This window comes from Lithobates pipiens, unplaced genomic scaffold, assembly GCF_037356315.1.
Source record: "Lithobates pipiens isolate NorthernLeopardFrog02 unplaced genomic scaffold, aLitPip1_a1.2 Scaffold_16, whole genome shotgun sequence".
NCBI classification, from domain to species: domain Eukaryota; kingdom Metazoa; phylum Chordata; class Amphibia; order Anura; family Ranidae; genus Lithobates; species Lithobates pipiens.
The window spans coordinates 5,022,932-5,041,847 of record NW_027507748.1 but is presented as its reverse complement, the minus strand read 5'-3'; the positions used below and the strand labels follow the sequence as shown (position 1 = coordinate 5,041,847).

The 18,916-nt window shown below is 46.0% G+C and overlaps 1 protein-coding gene across 1 annotated transcript in view; it reads left to right on the top strand.

Annotated features, from left to right (window-relative positions):
• LOC143981555 (uncharacterized) overlaps nucleotides 1-18,916 on the top strand; it is a 54,737-nt gene that overhangs the window by 24,922 nt on the left and 10,899 nt on the right. The window contains exons 3-4 of the mRNA XM_077479500.1: nucleotides 8,587-8,832; nucleotides 18,197-18,457. Coding sequence (XP_077335626.1) covers nucleotides 8,587-8,832; nucleotides 18,197-18,457 — 507 coding nt within the window. The remainder of the gene's footprint in view (nucleotides 1-8,586; nucleotides 8,833-18,196; nucleotides 18,458-18,916) is intronic.

The window sequence follows — 18,916 nt, the reverse complement described above, 5'->3', positions numbered from 1 at the left end:
TTTGATAAGGAACGTGACCTTTACAGTCCAATTCAAATTCAGGCACTATATCTGATCTCCCCAGGAGCCTGCATTCACTATATCTCATCTCCCCAGGACCCTGCATTCTCTATATCTGATCTCCTCAGAAGCCTGCACTCACTATATCTGATCTCCCCAGGAACCTGCATTCACTATATCTGATCTCCCCAGGAGCCTGCATTCACTATATCTCATCTCCCCAGGACCCTGCATTCTCTATATCTGATCTCCTCAGAAGCCTGCACTCACTATATCTGATCTCCCCAGGAACCTGCACTCACTATATCTGATCTCCCCAGGACTCTGCATTCACTATATCTGATCTCCCCAGGAGCCTGCATTCACTATATCTCATCTCCCCAAGAGCCTGCATTCTCTATATCTGATCTTCCCAGGACTCTGCATTCATTATATCTGATCTCCTCAGTACTCTGCATTCATTATATCTGATCTCCCCAGGACCCTGCAGTCACTATATCTGATCTCCCCAGGACTCTGCATTCACTATATCTGATCTCCCCAGGAACCTGCATTCACTATATCTGATCTCCCCAGGAACCTGCATTCACTATATCTGATCTCCTCAGGACTCTGCATTCACTATATCTGATCTCCCCAGTAGTGGCGGCTGGTGAAGTTTTTGGATGGGGGGGCGCCAGACGCCGCCCATCATGACCCCGCCCACCATTTTGGCCCCTCCCACTTCTCATAAAACACGCCCCTTATGTAATCGGAAAAAAAATTTGACGTGGGTTCCCCCTCCGAGAGCATACCAGGCCCTTAGGTCTGGTATGGATTCCAAGGGGAACCCCCTACGCCGAAAAAACGGCGTGGGGGTCCCCCCCAGATCCACACCAGACCCTTATCCGAGCACGCTACCCGGCCGGCCAGGAAAGGGGGTGGGGACGAGCGGGCGGCCCCCCCCCTCCTGAGCCGTACCAGGCCGCGTGCCCTCAACATGGGGGGTGCCTTGGGGGAGGGGGGGCGTGCGGCCCCCCCACCCCAAAGCACCTTGTCCCCATGTTGATGAGGACAAGGGCCTCTTCCCGACAACCCTGGCCGTTGGTTGTCGGGGTCTGCGGGCGGGGGGCTTATCGGAATCCGGGAGCCCCCTTTAAGAAGGGGGCCCCCGGATACCGGCCCCCCACCCTATGTGAATGAGTATGGGGTACAATGTACCCCTACCCATTCACCTGTGAAAAAAGTAAAAAAAAAAAACACAACACAGGGTTAAAATATTTTATTGCACAGCTCCGGGGGTCTTCCGTCTTCGGGGGTCTTCTCGCCGGACTCCTCCGCTATCTGTGTGTAGCTCTTTTGCTAGCGGAGGAGTCCGGCTTTCTTCCTCCCCGCCGCCGGCCTCTTCTCCCGACTTCGGGGGTCTTGTCCCCCTCTTCGGTTCTTCTGCCGGGCCACCGCGCCTTCTTATAGCTCTTTTAGAGGCGGTGGCCCGGTCTTCTGTCGTCGCCGTCGCCGCCGCCTTCCGTTCTTCTTCTTCTTCTTCTTCTCCTCCTCCAGGAGATGTTGACTCGACGAGCTCTCCGGCCGGAATGCCAGAGCCGCGCTGTGCTGCCACTTATATAGGGACAATGGGGTGGTGTCACATGGGTTGATGTCACATGGGTTGATGTCACATGGCTGTTGCCATGTGACATCAACCCATGTGACCAACCCATGTGACATCAACCCATGTGACACAGTAGTAATGGTAGGTTATCCTCGCGCTATAGTGGTAAAGTTAGAGCAGGTTGGTGTGGTTGCAGCAAAAAACACCGACAGAGGTGCAAACCCTCCCCTCAAAGTGACAGTAAATAGTAAATAGATGGTGTTGCGCTCCACATAAAATAAATTAAGTCTAATAACACAATTAATAAATAATCTCATAAAATCTTGAAAACGCACTCATGTGATTAAAATTAAAATCACTAAATAATCGCATAAAATCTTGAAAATGTGCTCATGCGATTAAAAATTCCATTAATTCTAAAATAAATACCAAGTGAATAATACAGTGCTTGAAGCTATTTCCTACTACTATTCATAAAATGAAGAAGCTAAAATAATCTATATACTCGTGATAAAGTGACAAGAAAAAAATCGCAAGTCTTAAAATTATCAAAAGAATCGTGACATCAAACAAATCTGTGTCAGTCCATGAAAGTGCATACAAGTGCCAGCATATGTGCAAAAAAGAGTATATATAAAAATATACAATAAAAATATAAAAAACGGTGTATGAAAAAATTATTATCACAAAATACAAAAGATAATAGTCCAGCAAACGTGATAAAAATGTCTCTAAATGAGTGTACAAAGGCTAAATCATAAAGTTCATGCAGAAGATGAAATAAGTCCACGCTGTGCTATGTGAAGAAATGAATCCTATAAACAACCCCGGGATGATTCCACCAGTGATTTTTCAGCTCCTTAAACGTGGGTGCTCACACACTGAGTGCAGTGGGTACCTTACCTCACTGCTGTCAGTAAGACAGCAAAATACTCCAGTGCAGCAGTTGTGTCCTCAAATGGGGTGTATATCCTCAATAGGTGTAGGGGAACTTCAACACTTTGCGGTGTATATCCTAAATGTAGTATGGGCGCCCCCAAAACCTTTTCCTCCAGAAATTCCGCAAGGGATCGCAAATCAGACCCAAGAAAGAGAGAGGGGGGCTCCAATAGTGAAGTACGTTCACACAAATGCTTTATTATAAAAAGGAACTAAGTCCTGGGTACTCACACTTATACAGTAAAAATCAAGCGGTTTTTTCACTAACAAACAACGAACGGCTTCCTCGTTCGTACCCCGGACGTCACTTCCGGTATCCTCCTAGGCCAATCCAATTGGCCTAGGAGGATACCGGAAGTGACGTCCGGGGTACGAACGAGGAAGCCGTTCGTTGTTTGTTAGTGAAAAAACCGCTTGATTTTTACTGTATAAGTGTGAGTACCCAGGACTTAGTTCCTTTTTATAATAAAGCATTTGTGTGAACGTACTTCACTATTGGAGCCCCCCTCTCTCTTTCTTGGGTCTGATTTGCGATCCCTTGCGGAATTTCTGGAGGAAAAGGTTTTGGGGGCGCCCATACTACATTTAGGATATACACCGCAAAGTGTTGAAGTTCCCCTACACCTATTGAGGATATACACCCCATTTGAGGACACAACTGCTGCACTGGAGTATTTTGCTGTCTTACTGACAGCAGTGAGGTAAGGTACCCACTGCACTCAGTGTGTGAGCACCCACGTTTAAGGAGCTGAAAAATCACTGGTGGAATCATCCCGGGGTTGTTTATAGGATTCATTTCTTCACATAGCACAGCGTGGACTTATTTCATCTTCTGCATGAACTTTATGATTTAGCCTTTGTACACTCATTTAGAGACATTTTTATCACGTTTGCTGGACTATTATCTTTTGTATTTTGTGATAATAATTTTTTCATACACCGTTTTTTATATTTTTATTGTATATTTTTATATATACTCTTTTTTGCACATATGCTGGCACTTGTATGCACTTTCATGGACTGACACAGATTTGTTTGATGTCACGATTCTTTTGATAATTTTAAGACTTGCGATTTTTTTCTTGTCACTTTATCACGAGTATATAGATTATTTTAGCTTCTTCATTTTATGAATAGTAGTAGGAAATAGCTTCAAGCACTGTATTATTCACTTGGTATTTATTTTAGAATTAATGGAATTTTTAATCGCATGAGCACATTTTCAAGATTTTATGCGATTATTTAGTGATTTTAATTTTAATCACATGAGTGCGTTTTCAAGATTTTATGAGATTATTTATTAATTGTGTTATTAGACTTAATTTATTTTATGTGGAGCGCAACACCATCTATTTACTATTTAACCCATGTGACACCACCCCATTGTCCCTATATAAGTGGCAGCACAGCGCGGCTCTGGCATTCCGGCCGGAGAGCTCGTCGAGTCAACATCTCCTGGAGGAGGAGAAGAAGAAGAAGAAGAAGAACGGAAGGCGGCGGCGACGACAGAAGACCGGGCCACCGCCTCTAAAAGAGCTATAAGAAGGCGCGGTGGCCCGGCAGAAGAACCGAAGAGGGGGACAAGACCCCCGAAGTCGGGAGAAGAGGCCGGCGGCGGGGAGGAAGAAAGCCGGACTCCTCCGCTAGCAAAAGAGCTACACACAGATAGCGGAGGAGTCCGGCGAGAAGACCCCCGAAGACGGAAGACCCCCGGAGCTGTGCAATAAAATATTTTAACCCTGTGTTGTGTTTTTTTTTTTTACTTTTTTCCACAGGTGAATGGGTAGGGGTACATTGTACCCCATACTCATTCACATAGGGTGGGGGGCCGGTATCCGGGGGCCCCCTTCTTAAAGGGGGCTCCCGGATTCCGATAAGCCCCCCACCCGCAGACCCCGACAACCAACGGCCAGGGTTGTCGGGAAGAGGCCCTTGTCCTCATCAACATGGGGACAAGGTGCCTTGGGGTGGGGGGGCCGCACGCCCCCCCCTCCCCCAAGGCACCCCCCCATGTTGAGGGCACGCGGCCTGGTACGGCTCAGGAGGGGGAGGGCCGCCCGCTCGTCCCCACCCCCTTTCCTGGCCGGCCGGGTAGCGTGCTCGGATAAGGGTCTGGTGTGGATCTGGGGGGAACCCCCACGCCGTTTTTTCGGCGTAGGGTTTCCCTTGGAATCCATACCAGACCTAAGGGCCTGGTATGCTCTCGGAGGGGGAACCCACGCCAATTTTTTTTCAGAAATTTGGCGTGGAGTTTCCCTTTCAGAGCTTATTCTCCGATTGGCCACGGCAAAAGTCGCCTGCCTGGCCATGCATTAACATTTAACAAAGTAGAAACTTAGGTTACGGTATTTATGAGGTGCAGCGGTGACTTAACTCACCTCCTGCCTGTCTTGCAGCTCCGCTCGGGCTAAGGAACGGAGCTGCCGACGTCACTTCCGGGTTTCGCAAAGCAGCCGAGAGCCGGAAGTGACGTGCCTGTCTAAGAATGACAATGCTCCCGCCCGTAGAATCGCAGTGATTTTACGGGCGTAAGCCAGTCGGCGTTCTGCAGTGCGCCGCAAGGCGGGTTTTTAACCCGCAAATGAAGCGCCATGGATGCAATCTTGTGATTGCATCGACGTGGCGCTTCTCATAGTGCACTGTGACCGGCGCCACAGTACACTACGTCAAATTTTCAAATGACATTTTTTTTTTTTTAAATGTCTTAAAGGGCCCGTTTTTTTTTTTTTTTTTTTTTTTAACTTTTTTTTTTACACCTAGGGGAGGGGGGGCGGCGCCCGGGCGCCCCCTATGGGCGGGCCGCCACTGCTCCCCAGTACTCTGCATTCACTATATCTCATCTCCCCAGTACTCTGCATTCATTATATCTGATTTCCCCAGTACTCTGCATTCACTATATCTCATCTCCTCAGGACTCTGCATTCACTATATCTGCTCTCCCCAGGACCCTGCAGTCACTATATCTGATCTCCCCAGGACTCTGCATTCACTATATCTTTTCCCCCCAGGACTCTGCATTCACTATAACTGATCTCCTCAGGACTCTGCATTCACCATGTCTAATCTCCCCAAGAGCCTGCATTCTCTATATCTGATCTCCCCAGGAGCCTGCACTATATCTTGTCTCCCACAGTACACAGAACATGGATATGCAATCATTTTAGTAAATATAAACTGCTAAATACCTTTTCTTATTAGCAGTATATCATAATCGTGTGAATTCTATCAGTGTCTGCTTAACCACTTACAGACCGGACCATTTTGCTGGTCAAAGACCAGACCACTTTTTGCGATTCGGCACTGCTTCCCTTTAACTGACAATTGCGCGGTCGTGCGACGTGGCTCCCAAACAAAATTGACGTCCTTTTTTTCCCACAAATAGAGCTTTCTTTTGGTGGTATTTGATCACCTCTGCGGCTTTTATTTTTTGTGTTATAAACAAAAATAGAGCGACAATTTTGAAAAAAACGCATTATTTTTTACTTTTTGTTATAATAAATATCCCCCAAAAATATATAAAAAAAAATGTTTTCCCCTCAGTTTAGGCCGATACGTATTCTTCTACATATTTTTGGTAAAAAAATCGCAATAAGCAATTATTGATTGGTTTGCGCAAAAGTTATAGCGTTTACAAAATAGGGAGTTTTATAGCATTTTTATTAATCATTTTTTATTATTTTTTTTACTAGTAATGGCGGCGATCAGCGATTTTTATTGTGACTGCGACATTATGGGGGACCCATCGGACATTTTTGACACATTTTTGGGACCATTGTCATTTATACAGCAATCAGTGCTATATAAATGCAGTGATTCCTGTGTAAATGACACTGGCAGTGAAGGGGTTAACCAGTGGGTGGCAGTGTAGGGGTTAAGTGTTCCTAGGGGTGTGTTACTAACTGTGGGGGGGTTGGGCTTTCATTTAGTGAACACTGATCTCTGCTCCAATCACATGGAGCAGAGATCAGCGTCACTAGTTGCTAGGCAGAATGGAGAAATGCTGTTTACACGGCATTTCCTCCATTCAGCCGTCCCGTGAGACGATCGCGGGTATGCCCGCGGCAATCAAGTCCATGGGTCCCACGACCAGCGCGGGAGCGTGCCGCTGGCGGCGCGCTCCCGATGGCAGGGCGGCATTGAAGAGTGGACGTACCTGTACGCCAATATGCCTGCCCGTGCCATTCTGTCAACGTACATCGTCGTGCGCTGGTCGGGAACCGGTTAAAGCTTGAAGGAGGGGTTTTCATTCTCCTCTGACTGTCCTGTGAGGCTGCATGATCCCTGACCCTCTGTCTGGACAGTGCTGATCACATGCACCCTCCCAAGAAAAAACAAACTCTCTAGCAATACACTCAAAACTGAGCATGTGCAGAGTGTCCCCAAATCTCTGTCTTATCAGGAGATAAATTGGGGACGTGGAAGAAGGGGAGGATCAAAGAATACAGGATCAAATAGCCTTTTTATACAGTGCTGATAATTAACCCCTTGGGTTCCACAGTGAGTATAACAAGCATGCTTTACTGCATATACAGACTGATTTTACTGTTGTGGGTTTTGTTATAGTTTAAAGGAGAACAAAGCTATTTTAGCTTTACTTCTCCTATGGATCACACACTTAGTTTTGCACTTCCTATGGCCCACTGTTGGCTGACATCACACAGCCGATCCAGAATTCTAACTATATTGCCGGGATCCACCTGAAGCATGACCAGCAGCCGGCTCAGCCTCTCAGCATGCTGCTAAGAGCCTGAAGCCAGTCCTCCCGCCCCCTCCAAATCCCAGTGCTCCAGTGAGCACTGGAGGGGCACAGCAGAGAGCTGATGATTGATAGTCACCGGCTCTCTGCAGACTGAGAACTGAGAACTGAGCAATCAGCGGTGTTTGATCACTCAGTTCTTAGTCTTATAGGCGGCAAAGGACAGACGCAGCATCAGACCAATAGTGCATCCACCTAGGGGAGTTTGATTTTTTTTTAAACCTGAACCTCTTTTAACCTTAAAAATAACTGAATCTAGGATCTAAGGACAGGTAAATGACAATATATGACATTTTTGTTGTTGGGTTTTGTTATTCTTAAAAATCTCCTTGTGGATGGCATTCTGGGAATATTGAGAACGTGCAGTCCAAGGATTATTTAATGTTACCCGGTTGTTGGCTGTTTCTAGCTTCCTATAGACAAGGAAAAAATGAAGTTGTATATAAATGAACCAGGTATAAATAAACAGGGTGCCCTCTCAGAAGCAAATGTGAGCTTCAGGGTTAGTACACATCCTCTATGGTATATGGTGGCTGCTCTACAGGAGCAACTAAATACATATATATACACAAATATTCATGGAAGATCTGGCAGCAGCTGGATTTCCCGTTACAATGTTCATGTTGGCCAAGGCTGGAGGACCAGCAACACAACTTCACATTTTTTGACCCTCTTTCTTAGTTCTCCATGAAATGTGACTCACATTGATCCAATTTCCAGCCGGTAGAAATCTCCTCCAGGTTTCAGGACAATGCCCTTTAAGCCCTTGTACACACGGTCAGAGATTCTGACAACCAAATCCGTCGGAGTAATTCCGAAGGATTAATTCCGGAAGAGGTCCCGGAAGTGATGTTGCATACACACGGTCGGACTAAGTTGTCGGAAAATCCGATCGTTCAGAACGTGATGACGTTATTTCGTTACTATGGGACTACGTTCAGGCTAGTAGCCAATAGCTTTGGCCTAGGAATTTGATCTGAGCATGCGTGGCACTTTGTCCGTCAGAGTAGGCTTCACATGGTTGGAGTATGTCCGATCGGAGCATTTTGTCGGAAAATTTTACCGGCAAGTTGGAACAGTTGGTCCGTCGGATATTTCAATGGAAACAGTCGGATGCAGACCACACACAGTCGGAATATCCGACAAAACGGTCCGATAGGAAACATTCCGACGGAATCTCCGACCGTGTGTACAAGGGCTAAGACTTTTGTTAACTTATGGCATTTCTTTTACTTTATTTAATTGTCTCTTCTCTCTTTCTTTCCCTCCTTGTTCTCCCTTTCCCTCCATCTCTTCCTCTCAGATGTTGTATCGGATCCTGTTGTGACGCTCCAATGTCTCTCCAATGAAAGTTTTTTGTTTACTTGTACTGTGGAACAAGGGACAAAACCCCAAATCCTTCTGACCATCAATAGAGAAGAGTTCACAGAGTCTGAAATGGGTCTTATCAACGTGACAACGTTGTTGCCTCCTCCCTGGAACATTAGCTGCTCTGCAACCAACAATGTCAGCCAGAAGATGACCAATGTCTTCCCCAAGTCCTGTCAGGGTGAGTAGAACATGTCCAACATCTGACATAGCCAAAAAAAGAGTTATTTTAGATTTAGATGCATTGACCGTCCTAACATATGTGGAACTTAGCAGAAATGAAGATTCATCACACCAGGCTACATTTGTCCAGTCTGTCTGGTTCTGGTGATCCAGTGCCCACCGCAGCCTCAGCTTCCTGTTCTTAGCTGACAGGAACCCAACGTGGTCTTCTGCTATAGTAGCCCATCCACCACAAGGTTCCAGGTATTGTACATTCTGCTCACCACAATTGTAAAGATCGGTTATCTGAGATATCAGAGAATTTCTGTCAGCTTCAACCAGACTGACCATTCTTCTCTGACCTCTCTCATCAGCCTGGTGTTTCTACCCACAGAACTGACACTCACAAGATGTTTTATTTTTCACACTATTCTGAGTAAACTCTAGAGCAGTCTTTCTCAACCTATTTACCCCAGAAGAACCCTTAAAATAGTCTTCAGGGCTGCTAAAACTATACCCATATATTGGTGGCCAATGGGAACAATGGACACCCTACTGTGAGAATGTAACCCTAATGCTGTGTACACACAATCAGACTATCGGCAGACAACCTGCCGGACTTTGCAGCGAAGGTCCGCCGGACTTTCTGAATGAACGGACCTGCCCACACACGACCGGACCAGAGTCCGCCTGACAATCCGCCCGTGTGTGGGCTCTGGCGGACTTTTTCTTCTCAAAAGTCCAGTGGACTTAGAAAGAAGTTTTGACTCAAAATTGTCCACCAGACTCGGTAGTCTGGCGGACAATTTGCCCATCTGTGTGCTAGTCTGCCAAACTTTTGAAATGAACGGACTTGCCCACACACGGAGTAAAGTCCGTTCATTTTGAACGTGGCTCCAGGTAGACGGGACTAGGGAAGGAAGTGAATGTCGCCGCCTCCATAGGCGAGATTGACACCTCGCTAGCCCCGTAACCTGGTATTGATTTAAAGGGGAACCCCTATGCCAAAAAAAAAAACGGCATGACGGTCCCCCCAAAGTACATAGCAGACCCTTATCCGAGCACGCAGCCTGGCCGGTCAGGAAAGGGGGTGGGGACAAGCGAGCTCCCCCCCCCTTCCTGAGCCATACCAGGCCGTGTGCCCTCAACATGGGGGGTGCTTTGGGGAGGGGGGGCCCTGCGGCCCCCCCACCCCAAAGCACCTTGTCCCCATGTTGATGAGGACAAGAGCCTCTTCCCGACAACCCTGGCCGTTGGTTGTTGGGGTCTGTGGGCGGGGTGCTTATCAGAATCCGGGAGCCCCCTTTAATAAGGGGGCCCCCAGTTTCCGGCCCCCTACCCTGTGTGAATGAGTATGGGGTACATTGTACCCCTACCCATTCACCTGAGGAAAAAAGTGTACAGAAAAAAAACACAACACAGATTTTTAAAATACTTTATTAGACAGCTCCGGGGGTCTTTTCTTCCGTCTTCGAGTGTCTTCTCACCAGACTCCTCCGCTATCTTCTGCTCTTTTACTAGCTCTTTTACTAGTGGAGGAGCCCAGCTTTCTCCTTCGTCGTCGCCGCCGCCGTCCGGGGGTCTTCTTCCGACTTCGGGGGTCTTGTCCCGCTCTTCGGTGGTCTTGTCCCGCTCTTCGGTTCTTCTTGCCGGGCCTCCGTTTTCTTCTTCCAGCTCTTTTACTAGCGTTGGCCCGGTCTTCTGTAGCTGTCACCGCCACCTTCTTCTGCTTCAGCTTTTTCTTCTTCTCTTCTTCTGATGTTGACACGATGCTCTCTCCGGCCGTAATGCTGGGGACGCGTTGTGCAGCGACTTATATAGGGACAGGGGGCGGGGTCACAGGGTGATGTCACATGGTGACCCTGCCCCTTATGATGTCACAGTCCCAGCATCCTCAATTTTTTCGGCGTAGGGGTTCCCCTTTAAATGCATACCAGGTGACGGGGCTAGCGAGGTTCATTCTCGCTGATAGAGGCGGCAACATTCACTTCCTTCCCTAGTCCCGTCTACCTGGAGCCACGTTCAAAATGAACGGTCTTTACTCCGTGTGTGGGCAAGTCCGTTCATTTCAAAAGTTTGGCGGACTAGCACACAGACGGGCAGATTGTCTGCCAGACTACCGAGTCTGGCCGACAATTTTGAGTCAAAACTTCTTTCTAAGTCCACTGGACTTTTGGGAAGAAAAAGTCCGCCGGAGCCCACACACGGGCGGATTGTCCGGCGGACTCTGGTTCCCTCGGACCAAGTCCGCCAGATAATTCGATCGTGTGTAGTGTACGTGGCATTACAGACACCTGCAAAGATTATTGGTGTTATGCAGATAGTCTTCCAAGTGATGTTGGCCAAAACCATGAAGGCATTATTAAATGGAAGATCAGTCAGCCCTGGCTCAAGGAACCCCTAGAAACATCTGGAAGAACCCTAGGGTCCAAAATATCCCTGATTGAGAATGACTGCTCCAGTGATCAATGTGGGTGAAAATTCCAGGAGACCAGCAGTTACAGAAATACCAAAACCATCCTGTCTGAAACAAACAATTACATCACAATCACTGAAATCACATTTCTCCCCCCTTACTTGTAGTGTTTGATGTGAACATTAACTGAAGTTCCCGACCCGGTTTTAGGCATCCCACATGATTGGCTGATAGGATAATGGCATATATAAGCAGGTGAACAAGTCTTCCTAAAAAAAAAAAAAAATGCTTGATGAATGCACGTGTATTTCTAAACTATGGGAGGGTGGACCTCCTTACTCAATCTGCTGGACATATTATTGAACCAGAAAGTGGTCTGAAGGGCCTCTGACCACTGCACTATAAAACAAAATAACAGATGACCCCCACACAGAAGAGTCTTTGGCCAACTAGTGAAGGTTAATCACCATGGCACATGAGGCCGGAATCCCCATATTCTATGCTGTCATTGCTCTAATAGGCAAGAGCGTTACCTATTATTATATGCTGTTCTTATTTCCTTATTGGGACAATGCCATGTGGGGGGGATCATTTGTTTGGCATCACTGTTGTAATAAGGATAGACCAGCTGCACTGTATGCCTGGAGTCAACTGCTGAGGATTTCTTTATAGAGTAAATCCTGACTTCCATCAGAACCCGGCTTGGAGTGAACTGGTTGAATATTTTGAGAATCTTCAAAAAAATCCAGAACAGGCCTAGGCAGGTGCGGCAGGTGGTATTGGCAGCCAGCGCTGAACTGGGACAAAAATTTGGCCCTGGACTTCATCCAGACCGGGCCACTTTAATTTTGGGAACATGCACAAAAACAGTATATATATAATATGCTGTTGGGGAGTGGGGTGGAGGACACAGAGGGACAGAGTGGGTGGTGGAGGACACAGGAGAACACGGGGGGGGGGGGGGGGGGTGGAGGACACAGTTGAACACCATGGGGAAGTGGAAGACACAGTTGGACATAGTGGGCAGTGGAGGACACGGGGGGGTGGAGGACACAGGGGGACACAATGTGGGGGTGGAGGACATAGTGGGGGTGAAGGACACAGGGGGACACAGTGGGGGGGTAGAGGACACAGTGTGGGTGGAGGACACAGTGGGGGGTGGAGGACACAGTGTGGGTGGAGAACACAGTGGGGGGTAGAGGACACAGTGTGGGTGGAGGACACAGTGGGGGGTGGAGGACATAGTGGGGGTGGAGGACACAGGGGGACACAGTGGGGGGTGGAGGACACAGTGTGGGTGGAGGACACAGTGGGGGGCGGAGGACATAGTGGGGGTGGAGGACACAGGAGGACACAGTGGGGGGTGGAGGACACAGTGTGGGTGGAGGACACAGTGGGGGGCGGAGGACATAGTGGGGGTGGAGGACACAGGAGGACACAGTGGGGGATGGAGGACACAGTGGGGGTGGAGGACAGAGGGGGACAGCGTGGGGGGTAGAGGACAGAGGGGGACAGCATGCAGGGGAACAGGAGAGTATCTTGGGGCCTCCTGTGATCCTGTTGGAGCCATTACTTTGACAGACTGTCACTCAAAGTGGCCCACTGAGCCATCGGTCCACCGGGAAACTCCCGGTAGTCCCAATGGCCAGTACATGCCTGTTGGCAGCCAATGGTAATCTGGGGAAAGCTGAGGCCACTGTGCCAGCTAGCAGTGCAGGAAGTGATGTGATAATCTGGAGAACACAAAGTTACTTCTGAATTTGTCTATCTGTGGTAAACTAAGTGGTCACGTGACTTCTGCTTACTGCTTGCCGTTCAGTCCAGTATAGGACTGGTGTGTCCTCTGCTATGGGCTCCAGGGCCCATCCTGTGTCCAGCATGTGTCTAATTTGACACAGAGCAGTTCTATTGAGATGTCAATGGCCATCTTGGAAGTGAAGGACTATATAGAACACAGTCTGGTCACAGGAAGGTCCTTGGTTGCAGGGAAGTGAGTAGGCATGGACAGGTACCTACTTGTTAGGCATAGTTAGGCCTGGCTCCTCGGTTGGAGAAGTTTGGAGTTAATCCACTAGATTCCGAAAATGTAAGACCAAGTCTATGGATGTGTTTTGGTGGAGCAGTTGAGCTGTTAGTGGGGTTACTGAAGCAAGGAGAATTTGCCTGTCCGAAGCTTAAAAATGAATTCTAGTGTAGCTACCATAGCCCTTTGTAGGGCGGCCTTGACTATATGGGCTTGGCTTGCTCTTCCACGTCTAGGGGTTCCCAGGGTTGATACTCAACAACTTGGACACTGACACCAATAAAGTCCTTTTTGAAAGGTTTTATTTTGCAGAGGTAACATCCAATAACACAGTCTCGTATAGGAACAGAGGGCAAGGGTGAAAGAACTCAGGCACCTTGAGCTGCAGACATAAGAAAGTCTCTAATACCACCCAGAGAGTAGCCACTCGCAGTTGGGTACTTCACGGCTGAACAGATCTCTATCCAGAGACCATGGCAATCAGCACATTGATTCGGAACTTGTCAAAACCTCTGAACGTGTACAAGTTATAACTGAAAGTCGACAGGAACCTTTTTCTTCAGTACCTGGAACATTCTCTGTCTCCTTGATAGTACTGGAAAAGCGTGAATTCGTCAATGTCCTTCTCAACTCAGTAACCAGACACTTCTCAGGATGCCACTTGTTGGCCCTCCTCCGAAGAGTCCTCCCCCGGTCACTTTCACGAGCTGTGGTGCCCCTCCAAGCCGAGAGCACACCCGGACACCTTGAATCCTCCCTCAGTTACTGTGCCTCGGACCAGCCGGTTCAGAGACTCGGGAACAGACGGATCCCTACCCCAGACCAGACAGGTCTATTGGGGGTAACCAACAGAAGCATGTTGCGGGGTTGTCGAACACCCAGTGACCGGGACCCCTCGCGGGGGGCTACCCCGGTCCTGGAACCAGAACAGACAACACGGGCCTCACGAACTCCTCTCTTGAACACGTGACCTCCACATCTTAAGTACCCCTTCCCAGACTCCTCAGCAGGGCCCGACATACCCACTGGTTCCGAGAAGGCTCATACGCAAAACGTCCAACCAGGCCTGGTTCTGGCCTGTCATGTGCACTTCACTGTACACATGACCAAGCAGAACTTCTAACACAGCCCGACCAGACTGATATCAAGGTTAACCTACATAATTAACCCTCAGAACCCCTATGGTTCTGAGGCAAAAACTACATTTACACAGCAAATTACATTTTGTCCAAAATGTCATCCTCTACACTAGGTTTGGTCATTTTTAAATACTTACATTAATCCAGCTTGGATTAAAGTAACTATGCATATACCATAGCTGTGAGATCCCTCTAGAAGCTGGAAATCACTACAGTAGACACTACACCGCTACTACAGCTCCTGGTCCTATGCCCAGCACCACCCCTGCAGTATTCTAAGCACAGGAGGTCAGTCTATGGGCATGGGCACCATTCGCTTTGCATTCTCTCAATGCATGCAAAGTGTCCTTTGATTGGATAATGTGGAGAGGTGGGCCAGTGATGTCACACTTCCCACCTTATCCAATCGTTCAATTTGCATTGATTTAGAGAGATAATGTAAAAGCGATCTTTGAATGGAGCCCATGCCAAGCAGCTAACCTCCTCTGTGTTCACATTGCAGCTGGGCAGCCACTCAGCAAGGAACTAGGCTTGTGCAATTCGTTTCATAACGAATCGAAATTCGGTCGAATTTTGCGTCTTTCGGACATTCGGATGCATCCGAATGTCCGAATAAAAAAATAACGAATAACAACGAATACGAAAGAAATATAACGATTGAATGGAGTTTCTAGCACCAAGTGATCCCGAGATACGGGGCCCCAAATTCGGGTCACAAAATGTCAAGCACTTTTCTGCAGCAGAGAATGACATTTTGCGACCCGAATTTGGGGCCACATATCTTGGGGTCACTTACAGCTAGAAACCCCAAATTTGGTATGCAAACACAATAGTACTAGCACTACAACATATCCAAATTTGAAGTTTCTAGCACCAAGTGACCCCGAGATACATGGCCCAAATTCGGGTCACAAAATATTTTCGAATGCGGTTGAAATAATATCGAATCATGTTGAAACCATTTCGAATTCGGTTGAAATAATTTCGAATCATGTTGAAATCATTTCGAATGCGGTTGAAATAATTTTGAATCATGTTGAAATAATATTCAATCATGTTGAAATAATATTCAATCATGTTGAAACCATTTTAAATTTGGTTGAAATAATCTCGAATCATGTTGAAATCATTTCGAATTCGGTTGAAATCATTTCGAATCATGTTGAAACCATTTTAAATTTGGTTGAAATAATCTCGAATCATGTTGAAATCATTTCGAATTCGGTTGAAATCATTTCGAATCATGTTGAAATCATTTCGAATGCGGTTGAAATAATATCGAATCATGTTGAAATCATTTCGAATCCAGTAGAAATATTTTCGAATTTAGTTGAAATATTTTCGAATGTGGCCGATTTTTCGAATTCGGTAGAAAACTAAACAAGATCCGAAAACGAATTTAAGGAAGTTAACGAATATAACTAAATGAAATTAATGAATTAACGAATTAAAACGAAACAAAACTAAACAAATTTTTGTTTTGCACATGTCTACAAGGAACTTGGAAGCGAGTGGAGATCACTGGAGTAGCAGTGTAGTAGCTTTGTCTATACAGTGATTTCCGGTTTCTAGAGGCATCCCACAGGTATGGTATATACATTGTTGGTCCAAGCTGGACCAATGTAAAATTTCCATACCTGGATTTCGGGCCACATATCTTGGGGTCACTTACAGCTAGAAACCTCAAATTTGGTATGCAAACACAATAGTACTAGCACTACAACATATCCAAATTTGGAGTTTCTAGCACCAAGTGACCCTGAGATACATGGCCCTAAATTCGGGTCACAAAATATTTTCTAATGCGGTTGAAATAATATCGAATCATGTTGAGACCATTTCGAATTCGGTTGAAATAATTTAGAATCATGTTGAAATCATTTTGAATGCGGTTGAAATCATTTTGAATCATGTTGAAATCATTTCGAATGCGGTTGAAATAATTTTGAATTATGTTGAAATAATATTGAATCATGTTGAAATAATATTGAATCATGTTGAAATAATATCGAATCATGTTGAAACCATTTTAAATTTGGTTGAAATAATCTCGAATCATGTTGAAATAATTTCGAATGCGGTTGAAATCATTTCGAATCATGTTGAAATCATTTCGAATGCGGTTGAAATAATATTGAATCATGTTGAAATCATTTCCAATCCAGTAGAAATATTTTCGAATTTAGTTGAAATATTTTCGAATGTGGCCGATTTTTCGAATTCGGTAGAAAACTAAACAAGATCTGAAAACGAATTGAAGGAAGTTAACGAATATAACTAAATGAAATTAATGAATTAACGAATTAAAAACAAAACAAAACTAAACACATTTTTTCCTTTTGCACATGTCTACAAGGAACCTGGAAGCGAGTGGAGATCACTGGAGTAGCAGTGTAGTAGCTTTGTCTATACAGTGATTTCCGGTTTCTAGAGGCATCCCACAGGTATGGTAATATACATAGTTGGTCCAAGCTGGACCAATGTAAAATTTCCATACCTGGATTTCGGGCCACATATCTTGGGGTCACTTACAGCTAGAAACCTCAAATTTGGTATGCAAACACAATAGTACTAGCACTACAACATATCCAAATTTGGAGTTTCTAGCACCAAGTGACCCCGAGATACATGGCCCTAAAGTCGGGTCACAAAATATTTTCGAATGCGGTTGAAATAATATCGAATCATGTTGAGACCATTTCGAATTCGGTTGAAATAATTTCAAATCATGTTGAAATCATTTCGAATGCGGTTGAAATAATTTTGAATTATGTTGAAATAATATTGAATCATGTTGAAATAATCTCGAATCATGTTGAAATCATTTCGAATGCGGTTGAAATAATTTCGAATCATGTTGAAATCATTTCAAATGCGGTTGAAATAATATCGAATCATGTTGAAATCATTTCGAATCCGGTAGAAATATTTTCGAATTTGGTTGAAATATTTTCGAATGTGGCCGATTTTTCGAATTCGGTAGAAAACTAAACAAGATCCGAAAACGAATTTAAGGAAGTTAACGAATATAACTAAATGAAATTAATGAATTAACGAATTAAAAACGAAACAAAACTAAACAAATTTTTTCCTTTTGCACATGTCTACAAGGAACCTGGAAGCGAGTGGAGATCACTGGAGTAGCAGTGTAGTAGCTTTGTCTATACAGTGATTTCCGGTTTCTAGAGGCATCCCACAGGTATGGTATATACATAGTTGGTCCAAGCTGGACTAATGTATAATTTCCATACCTGGATTTCATTTAGGGCACATGCATCGCACAACCTTCTGTCTCTGAAATTGAAGGACCCATGCCTCCACATTGTTGTCCATTGTGGAACATGTCCTGTTATTTTCGGGTGTACGTGAAAACGAAAATGGTGTTCTTGTAATTGCTGGTTCCTGTTTTGGATAAAAGCCTGTTAAAGGAAACTCTGAGTTGCCTTGTGTTCCCGTTCAACCTCTGTCATACAGCCGGTACCCACCACGTCTGTCCTAGAGACGCATTTCATTACTCATCTATCCAGGAAATACCAGTTTCCAGTTTGTCATGCAGATCCAACGGGTTCAGTACTTTCTAGGTCACTGATAAAGAACAACTATAACTATATGGCCTGTATTCTTGTCCTAGGTCAGTGGGTCAGACAGTACTGAAGCTGGACACAGTCAGAGTATTGTCAGGGGATGGTCATCCTTTAAAAGGGTCTAGCGGTAATGCAGTCCTCGCCAGGTCCTACCAATAGCAGCAATATACATTCTCTCCAGTGAAGGATCCAAATTTTAGATCTGTCTCTCTGTTCCGCAGATACTCTCGTTGACCCAAGTCTGGATTTTTCCTGCCATGTGAACGGTTCTGTGACCATCTCCTGTGTGGTGGAGTCGGGGGAAGACGCTTTGTACTCCTGGACTGTAGATGGGCAGCCCCTGCAGAGCGACACCAATTCTTCATGGCAGGTCAATAAGAATCACATCACAGGGGACGCCAACTCTCCACGGAATGTCAGCTGCATGGCCCAGAATGTCTTCAACCAGGTGTGGACTCCCCAGCAGCTGATTCACTGCCAAGGTGAGAGGTGTTGGACTCATTCAGGAATGGGCAGCGAGGGACCAGTGGGAGGGTTGGCCAGGGGTGTATGGTCTTCCAGTGGAATTATGCCAAAACTTTTTATTGTTGACCATGTCCCTGTTTTTCGTTTCCTGTCCTGATGACACCCTGTGTGTCAGGGTATAAAGGGTGTCGCCAACACAGGGCGTAAGGGAGAAACTCACAAGCACATAACAACAGTATTCTAGAACATGGGGCTATTTTATTATCTCGTGCAGCATTTGATGGCTGAAAACTATTCCCAAAACCTCATAACGGCTAATAAAGGACCAACAGAACTCCAGAGACACAATGGGAACAAATCAGAAGTGGGGTCAGATGTTTTTAACTTTCTACCCACAATTTATAAATTACCTTTCCCAGGGGTGGACTGACAACTCATGGGGCTCCCGGGCAATAGGAGATTATAGGGCCCCCAGG